General features: G+C 37.7%; 1 protein-coding gene across 1 annotated transcript in view; it reads right to left on the minus strand.

Annotated features, from left to right (window-relative positions):
- Nucleotides 1-795, minus strand: part of LOC103743496 (arylacetamide deacetylase-like 2) — an 18,989-nt gene extending 18,194 nt beyond the window's left edge. Inside the window, exon 1 of the mRNA XM_008844828.1 lies at nt 658-795. Coding sequence (XP_008843050.1) covers nt 658-795 — 138 coding nt within the window. The remainder of the gene's footprint in view (nt 1-657) is intronic.
- Between the last annotated feature and the right edge of the window lie 9,694 nt (nt 796-10,489).

Below are 10,489 nucleotides of genomic sequence, written 5' to 3' on the forward strand. Positions count from 1 at the left end.
CTGAGATCAGAGAAAACGGAATAAACCCCACTCTCTTGGCTTTTCCTGTTATTAAAACACATTTTATTTCAATGTAAATATATCACTGTATTAACTTATAATAAGATGATATTGTTCATTGTCATTCAGTTAATTACTAATGCAGTTAATAATGGCATATATAAACCTCCCAAGAATTTCCTTGGAGTTCTCAATAACACAAAGAATTGTATAGCATTTCTAAGCACAGAAAGTTTGAGAACTACCTAGAAAGAGAACTACATTAAAACAATGAAGGATTAACTACACATCAAAATTTAAAAGCTTAATTGGCATATGCATGTGAGTTTTCAGAGACTGTATGAACCTAGGTTTTCTCAAAACAAATGAATTCAAGCTTCTTAACAAGTCCTAAAATGTCTTTTTAAGACAATATTATTTCTCTTATTTTGACTTTATATATGGCCATTAACTTTAGTTTCACAGCAAATATTGTGTGTCCCTCTATTTGTAGATATTCAATCGAGCATTTAAATGATTAACTAAATAAACATGAAGATGATTTGTTTCATATAACCTAAGAGAAATCCAAAGTCTTTTTCAAAAACTTTGAAATGAATTTAAGATATACTTGTAACATGACATCCAAGTCCCCCAATTTGAAGATATATACATTACCACAAGTGAAATCATTTTTGTAACAGCATCCGCAATTCTTATTTTCCAGTGTTCTTCAATGTTTTCTGGCATGGGTAAATAAACATAATAGGCAAATAGAATGCCCAAAAGCCCAAAGCACAGAGTTTTGTGCACCATGATAAATCTTTTCCAAACTTCTATGTGGCGACAGTTTAGCCTCATCCCTTATATAAACTTCTAGAAAATATCCAGATGAAGGGAGAAGGGAAACTCTATTGTAATAGCGCTATGTTGGTAATACTGACTAGTCTTCATTTCTGAGATTAAGTCACTGGAGTAGCTGGTTATGCAACTGTACTTCTTTGTGAAACTAAATTTACTACAAACGTGCCTAATTAAATATGCATCACCAGTAATCAACATTATGATCACAGCTAGTTCTTCTTCTTTAACTTTTCATTTTAGCAAAGCATAATTTAATATCCTCATCAGAGGAAAAAATAAGACCACATAGTCCTTTTATCTGATGCCATATTGCAAGAGTGTTGACAAGAGTTTGAAAACAAGGTAAAATGTGAGATAGCGTCTAATCAGTCTCAAGGCTAACGCCTACAGCAGAGAAGTTTGGGAAATTAAAATACACTGTGTCAGGTGAACTTTAGACAACTAGAAAAGAAAGTGATGAGGAGGCTGAAAACACTCTGAGAGGAGTGACCTCCCATGTGCCTGCTGTCAAAGTCAACCCACCCTAAAATATTACATTACTTTTACATGTTCTCGCCTCTGGACTAGAACATACATGGGACTCACAGGCCTGTCCTTTCTCCCATCTAGTCCAGTGAGACTTTTTTTTTCTCACATTTTCAAGAGCAGAATGTGTCATCAGGAAACAAAAATAAAAATCTTTTAGCTGTCTGCCTTTTTAAATATCGGAATATTTATCAATAGAAAGAATGTCAAGGAAACACAAAATTGGCGATTTGTTAGATGGTGTTAGTAAGGAACATAACCATGAAGACACGAGGAGCGTGCCAGTAAAATTTATCTCAGCTGATTTCGAGAAAAACAAAAGGTAAAGGTAAAGCACGGCAGATGTATCTTCAGTGTTAATTGATCTAGTATGTGTCTGGTTTGATTCTCAGAAGCACAAGAGAGAACAAACAGGGAAGAAGCTGGAAGGGATCGAGGTTGAGCTTTCTTATGATTTATCTTTCATTTATGACAAATGACATGAAACAATTCCAACAGCACAGTTAATTTCATGCTGTATCATTGCAGAAAACAAACTACATACAGATTCATAAATGCAAAAAACAAAGATAAAGCAAAAACTTCTGAATTCCAAGAAGGCCCCTCAAGTTTCCCCGTAGCTGATAGAGTCACATGTTATCCTACTTATTAATCAAGCAACAATTTTGTACTTCTGTGAAGAAATGGAATTTCTTCATGGAATTAAGCTTCCAAACAAGGGGGCTTCAAGAAAAAGGAACTAGGGAGTGAGCCTAACCTAACTGTATAAAATCCCATAGAGCAAGAAGTTCCGTCCAGACAGATACAAACCAGAGTTGGGATAGAAAGGGGAGATCAGAAGAGAAGCTCCTGGTTGGCAAGTAGCAGTCGAGAGGATCACATGACACAGGAAGCAAACACCTTCTAAAAGTAAAGGTACTCCCAGCCAAAATCCTGAAAGAAAGAAAAGAATGTGGCATGGTGGGCCCCATCTGCAATCCCAGCACTAGGAAGCTGAAGAGTGATAACTTTCAACTAAACCTGGGCTGCATAGCAAGCTCCAGGTCAGCCTTGCCATAGGGTAAGATCTTTTTGAAAAGAATGAAGAGACAGGCCAGAGAGATGGCTCAGTGTTAAGAGCACTGACTGCTCTTGCAGAAGACCCAGGTTTGAATCTCAGCACCAACACAGCTGCTAAGAATTATCCATAACTTCAGTACCAGGGGATCGGATGCCCTCTTCGTTCTCCACAGGCACTGCACAACAGGGGTGCACTTACACACATGCAGGCATAACATTCATACACATAAAATAAAAATAATAGAAAAACTTAGAATATAAGAAATAGAGACAGGAAGAGGCAGAGAGAAATAATGAGAGACATTGACTGAGAGACACATGGGGAGACAAGAGAGACAGAGAAAGGTACTAAAAGCCCTTAAATAGCAGGATGTATCAGTTCTCCAAGCATGGAAAACTATAGGGACCCAGTAGAACATTCAGAGGTCTGCCTCTAATTAACTACTTCTACTGCTTGCTTCCCACTTCCTGTCAGTTGCTGGCTTCAGTTGCCACCAGGCAAAAGTAGAGAGATGTGCCTGTGGGTCTCAGCTCTCTGAGCACAGGCAGAAACTGTTGCAAAATTGTTATTGTCAATGGATGGGAGAGGGAAGGGGAAGGGGGTTGGAGTATCTCAGCTGTTGCTGCAAAGCTTTGCCCACAGCAGGGAGGTTTCCTGCTGCTTTCCTCAGTATGGCCTGTGTATCCCTGATGAAGTGGGCACCTGGCTATCAGAAGGTAGGCAGCTCCTATCAAGGCCAATAAAAAGGGGTGGGGCAAAGCAGGGTCAGGTCTCCTACTTCCATTACTAGCTTATTCCCTTTTCCCCCGTGTGTACTTACAGGGCATTTGTCTAAGATCAGGTGGATGTAGTCACATGAACTTATACGTGTGCCCTTTGTTCTAACACAATCTGTTGTCATTTTTTGTCACTATCATGCTTGTTTTATTACTATGGTTCTGTAGTGTAGCTTGAAATCCAGTGTGATGAAGCTTCTAGTGGTGTTCTTTGCCCCAGGACTGCTTTGGTTATCCAGGGTCTTTTGTGCTTCCAAAGGAATCTGAGACATTTTTAAAGAACTGGAATTTTGAGAGAATTGCATTGACTATGTAGTAGATTTTGATGGGATGGTTGTTTTCACAATATTAATTCTTGAGATCCATAACTATGGCTGGCTGATCTTTCCATCTTTTAATGTCTTCTTCATTTCCTTTCTCCAAGGTTTTAAAGTTTTTATTACAGAAGTCTATATATATATATATCTTTCTGCTGATTTTTTCCTCAGTATGTTGACTGTTGGTTTATAGAAAGTCTACTGATTTTTAGATGTTAATTTTATGACCCACCTCTTTGTTGCATGTTCTTATCAATTCTAAAGGTTTCCTGGATGAGCGTTTATTGTCACTTATGTATAGGATCATGTCATCTGAAAATAAGGATATTTTGATTTCTTCCTCTATTGATATCTCTTTTATTTGCTTCTCACATCTTATTACTCTAGCTAAGTCTTCTGGTTCTATATTAATAAGCATGGAGAAAGTGGACATCCTTATCTTTTTCATAATATTCTGGCTATTTTACCCTTTATTATGTTGAGGTATATTCCTTATCGTGTGAGGAATTTTATCATGAAAAGTGATAGATTTCTATCAAAATCTTTTTCTGTATGCAGGACAACCATGTGATTTCTTTCCTGGTACCAGATATTAATTCCTTTTTCTGGACAGGACCTTAAATCTAATCACAAAGTGTTTCAGTTACTACTGGACTATTCATGCCACTGTTGCACCACTGGGAATATCTTGCCAAGGTATTCATTACTGTAGCCTACAGAGTTCACAGTTGGGTAACTCTGTTGAATGCTTTTCTTCCCCAGTAACATAAACAGAACTTTGCGACACTTTGAAAGCTAGGCAGCAATGATGAAGCTTCCAAGTCAATATCAGCTTGATTTACTCATGTCCTTTGACTCAAATATGTGGTATAGAATTTTACTGGCAAATTATGGGCGGTAACTAAAAGCATTGGTAATATCCTGTAATGTTTGGGGGGACTACGGGACCCCACTGACCAACAACTCAAAAAGAGGTAAGATATACCTGGCACTGGGCTTTTTGTTTAATAGATGTTGGTGTCTTGGACTGGCATTATATCCCTGTTATAAGGTAGCTCCATTAAACTACTTTTATATGTGTACATGTGGACTGGACCTTAGAAATCTTCTGCAGTAGGAGGTTTTAATGGGGCTTTTTCAAAAGGCGTTTGGTGTTAATTATCTTTCCGCATAATGCCTTCTCTAACCTACCTGTCCATCTTTCACCTCATTTAAAATTTCCTGATCCATTATTCCCCTTTCCACCTTCATGGCACCTGTTTTCTAATCCCACTTCCTTGAAAACATCCCATGACCTTACTAGTTTTCTGACTTCTGTGGGTACTCCGATTTAAACACAGTTATCTAAAGACTCCAAATCTCTCATCCACATATGGGAAAGAACTTGTAGCATTTGTGCCTCTGTGCCTGGATTGCCTCTTTCAATACAATTATTTCCATCTCTATCCACTTGTTTGTGAATTTCATGACTTCATTTTTCAGTTGAATAATAATTTGCTGTGTGTGTACCATGTTTTCACCTATTCATTTGTTCATGGACGTCTAGGCTGTTTCCATTTTTGAACTATTGTGAATAGAGCAGCAGTGAACATGCATGAGCAAGTATTTCTTTGGTAGAATAGTAGAGTCGTTTGAGAAGATACCCAGGAGTGATATAACTGAATCATACGGTAGATCTATTTCTAGTTTTTTGAGGCCCTCCATACTGATTTCCATAGTGAATGCACCAGTTTGCACTTCCATCAACAGAAAGTAAGGGTTCCCCTTTCCCTCACACCATGCCAACATTTGTTGTCATTTTTTTTTTTTTTTTGGTTTATATTGGCCATTCTGATTGGAGTAAGATGAACTCTCAATGCAGCTTTAATTTGACTTTCTGTCATAGCTAAGTATGCTGAACATTAAAAAAAAATTTCTCAGCCATTTGTATTTCTTCTTTTGAGAACTCTCTGTAATTCCATGCCCAATTCTTTAATCGGTTTGTTTATTTTCTCGATGTTTAGGTTGTTTTAAAGTATTTTTTATTATTTTTATTCTTTGTGTATGTGTGTATTGCCTGTATGTAGGTAAGTGCACCATGTTGTGCAATGCCTGCGGAGGACAGAAGACGCTGTCAGATCCCCTGGAACTAGGGTTACAAGACAGTCGTTAGCTGCCATGTGGGTGCTGGGATTCAAACCTGGGTCTTCTGCAAGAGCAGCCAGTGTTCTTAACTGCTGAGTCATCTCTCCCTCCCGGTGTTCTTTTATAGTTCTTTTATAGTTCTCTATATATTCTAAAATGTTCCCTAATCCTAACGATTCCTTTCTACCTGCTTACTAATTCCCAGGTGTCTAAGGTACATCATTAAATTATTTACAATAACTTTGATTTCTTAATGTATACACTTAAAGCTATCTATGGCTACTTTCATTGTATCTTACAACTTTTAGCAAGTTTTCTTATAATTTTCATTTGATTCTAGGAAATTTCATTTTTCTTGATTTCTTCAAGGACCTATTTATCATTCAGTAGAGTTTTGTGCATTCCCTATGGGTTTGCGTGTGATGTAGGATTTTTTTTTTTTTTTTGCTATTGATTGTTAGTGTTAATACTTTGTGATCTGATAGGATGAAATGAATTGTTTCTTCGCATACTTGTTAAGATTTGCTTTGTTCACCAATACACGATTCATTTTAGGAAAGTTCCACGGGCTGTTGAGAAAATGTGTATTCTGTAGTATGTGGATGGAAGTTTCCCTAGGTATTTGTTAACTTCGTTTGATCCATGATGACATTGATTCCGATATTTCTCCATGCTTTTGTTGGGACAACATGTCAATTGATGATAATGATATATTGATGTCTCTCACTACTATTTTACCAGGGTTAATTTGTTACTTTACATCTTGTGATATGCATTTTATGAAGCTTGGTATGCCTGTATTTTGAACCTATATGCTTACAGTCCTAATGTTACCTTGATGGATTGCTCCCTCAGTTGGTACTAAATGAATGCTTTTAGCTCTCATGACTGGTTTTGTTTTGAACTGCATTTTGTCCGCTCTTAAAGCAGCAACACTTGGTTGTCTCCTTGTTCCACTTGCTTAGAACACCCAAAAGTGGTTTTATGGTATTTGTTTTTAGGAAGCAACATATAAGCGGTTCCTGATTTTTGATTCAGTTGACTAATTTGTGTCTTTCAATGGGGAAATGGAGAGTTCCTACTAAAAGACACATAGGAATTTCTGTCCTTCTGCTGTTTTCTAGAGCTTAGTGTTTTCCTTTCCTATTTTCCTTGACTGTTGTACTTGTGTGGTTTATTCTTTCCTATGGCATCCTAAATGTATTTGTTTTTCTCTTCGGTCCAATATATTCATTCAAGTATTTTCGATACAACTGGATAGCCTTTTTAAAAGTATTTTATGTTATATTTTTTGTATATGTATGCATGTATTGCCTGCATGTAGGTAAGTGCACCTGTGTCCTTCAATGCCCTCAGAGAACAGAGGAGACTGTTGGATCCCCTGAAACTGGAGTTACAGACAGTTGTTAGCTATCATGTGGGTGCTGGGATTTGAACCTGGGTCTTCTGCAAGAACAGTCAGTGTTCTTAACTGCTGAGCCACCTCTCCAGCCCCATACAACTGGATATCCTTATCACGGAAGGTTTTTGTTTCTCTGTCAATTATGATAGCATTGTTGATTATAGTACCCTGGTTTGGGCTTTCATAACTTGAAATACATCTTCTAGCTTTTGAAATTTCTTTTAAATAATCTGGTACTATTCATACAAACCTGCTTTTATTTATGCTTTGATGATTCTCTTTTGCAACTTTCAATATACTTTCTTTGTTCTATATTTAGAGTTTTAATTTTAATATGATGAAGGGATGTTATTCTGTGGTCATGTTTGTGTGCGTCATAAATACCTCCTGTATCTTAATTGGCATCTCTTTCCGTAAAGCTGGGATATTTACTGTTATTAATCCTTTGAAAAGATTTTATATACTTTTAAAATAAGCTTCTCCTCCTGCGTTCATGACCCATAGATACAGTATTCTGATAGTGTTACATATATCTTTAAATTCCAACTCATGTATTATTATTTTCATTGTCCTTGTGGGATTCTCCCTTCTCCATCTCCTTCTCTTGATGTTCAGATAGTAGGTCCTCTCACTGATCCATCTGATTGATGAAACTGTCGTCTGAGCTTTTTCCTTGGTATAGTCATTTGGTTGCTTCAGAGGTAGATGAGCTATAGGGAAAGCTACGGTAGAGAACATACCATAATAGACTAATTGGAGAAACATACCGAAAAATCATAACACCTAACTGAACACTGTGCAAATCCAAAGGAAAGCTATTGTGAGACATTTTCAAGAGTGGAGATTAAGTGGGATTTAGATGCAGTAATGAGGTGTGCAGTTTGCAAAATATTCCAGAGCCCTGGAGCTCAGGGTGTCTGGTGCAATATCTACATTATACTCAGAGAAGAATATGAAGTGAAAAAGCAAGTACAGATTCTGAATAATCCCACTATACAAAAGCCACACTAGCCAATTAATTAACAACTGTGGTCCCTTTGACTCCAGTAACTCTGAGAGGATAAACAAACAACGGGGTATGTTGTATGTCCAGATTATAGTTACTAAGATTAGGTGTGGGAGGGATGTAGGGTGAGTGAGGTTAGGGACAATATTAGATTAAATTTGAATAGACAAAAGCTCAAGTGGGAAATGTAACGTGGGAGGGGAAAGTTGAATGCGATTAGGGCCCGTGGATTTTATATGCTGTTAGAGCTATGAAGGTTATAATCAGTAAGTTAAAAGGGGAGAGAATAGGGATGAGAGAAAGAATATGAGATGTGGCTGAAAAGTATAGCAGAAAGTCCCTAACAGTGGACTGGATAGAGAAGCGTGCAGAAAAATCCTGAAACCTAACTGAGTCATGTATCAACAAAAGCAAAGGAGAAATAATAGAAACAGAAAGAAAAGAAATACAGAGTGTGAGGTTCTGGTAGAGTTGTGCTGCGTTGAGAGAGGACGTTCTCAGATTCCTCTGGCTCTAAGGCAAGGTTCCCTTTGTGCTGGGGTGAAGAGGGGAGAATGGGCGTCCTCAGCCCCTTGTTTGGTGTGGTTGCAGCATGCACAGAAAGACTGATTATAAGCTCATTCTTGGTAGTTTCCTCAGACGCCTGCACTCCTGTTGACCTCTTCTGATTCTGCAGGTTAGTGTATGTAAGGAGCAGACCTTCCCACAGTTTCTACTGTTCTTGCTGGCACAGCTTGATCCCATTCTGATAGAGGGTGCAAATGTGAGAGGCTTTATGATTGGACACTGATTCTCAGCACGCCCCTCTGCTAACCTTCGTAGATCGCCCCTGCTTTGTTAGGTTCATTTGCAGACTTGGTATCTTGTAGAAAATAGCTTATTGTATATTATCTTGTTTTCTTTTACTGAGTTACAGTGGTAGGGCTTCTGATCCACCATCTTAACCAGAAGTCTAGTACCTCTTTAACATGCAGATTTCCTTCCCTTTGACTACGTACTCAGCAGTGGCTTTGCTGCTTATATGATACTTTCATTTTTAACTATTTTGAGGACTATACAACTGTTTTCTATAATGGCCATTCTCATTTACTTTTTGATTGGAAGAGAATGACATTTGCTTTTTCTTAATAATCTCAACAGAAAGATTTCTTTTTTTCAGTAATACACATTGTGACATACACAGAGTTATCATGTAATGTCCCTTTTATTAAGATCATTAATGTTCAGCATGCTTTTTATTACGCCTGTTAGTCATTTGTGTATCTACTGAAGGAAGTGTTATTCAAAAGCTTTCACCATTTAAAAAGAAGGTTTTGTTTTTTTTTTTAATTCTTGAGTTCTTTCTGTTCTTTGCATAGTTCAGACAGTAAACTTATCTGACATAGATGACTATGCATGAAATACAAACTTATCTAACTCTGGTTAAACAGAGTTCAACCACAATACCAGTTACATGAAACAGATTTTCTACTTGCCAATAGGCATTAAAGGAAAACAGAGGCTTGAAGTCCATTGTGAATGAATTCTCAGGACTTCAGGAAAACCTGGAGAAATAGAATCATGACTTCAGATGCCTCACTTGCACCTCATCTAAAGAATCCTATAAAACATCTTGTATAGCATTCTCCGGGAAAATAGGAGGTGTTGAACTAAAGCACTAAAGTGCCTGATGTTTATAAGGAGGATCACAAGAATCCCAATCTGCTATGAACAATTTCCCTTCTCTCAAAATATCGTAATATTAGTGAATTTCAAGCAAAAAGATGTGAATGGCTGGGGTTGTAGCTCAGTGGTTGCATAATTGTTACGTTAGTTGCTTTTCTGTTTCTGTGATAAAATACCATATCCAAAAATAACTTATTTTGGCTTCTGGTTCCAGAGGGAGAGCCATACGGTGGGATAGCACGGCTACAGGGAGCAGGAGCAGAAAGCTAAGACATCGTGACGTCAGAACTGCCTCTACAGGAAGCAGAGCAAAGGAACTACAAGTGGAGTGAGTCCCTAAATTCTGAAAGTCTTCCCCCAGTGATCTTCCCCCAATGATGTACTTTCCAACAAAATGTCACATCCCAAGAATTCCACAATCTCCCCAAATAGTGCCACCAACTGGGGACAAGTGTTCAAATACCTAAGCCTATTGAGGACATATCTCACTGAAACCATTGCATTTACCTAGTACCCACAAAGCCCTATAACCAATATCTAGTACCATATTAAATAAATACATACATACCACAGACACTTATACATGCACGTACACACACACACACACACACACACACACACACACACACACAACTCCCCAAATCCAACTGGGGACAAGTGCTCAAATACCTAAGCCTATTGAGGACATATCTCACTGAAACCATTGCATTTACCTAGTACCCACAAAGCCCTATAACCAATATCTAGTACCATATTAAATAAAAAATAAAT

This window comes from Nannospalax galili, unplaced genomic scaffold (genome assembly GCF_000622305.1).
Source record: "Nannospalax galili isolate Female #2095 unplaced genomic scaffold, S.galili_v1.0 scaffold351, whole genome shotgun sequence".
NCBI classification, from domain to species: Eukaryota; Metazoa; Chordata; class Mammalia; order Rodentia; family Spalacidae; genus Nannospalax; species Nannospalax galili.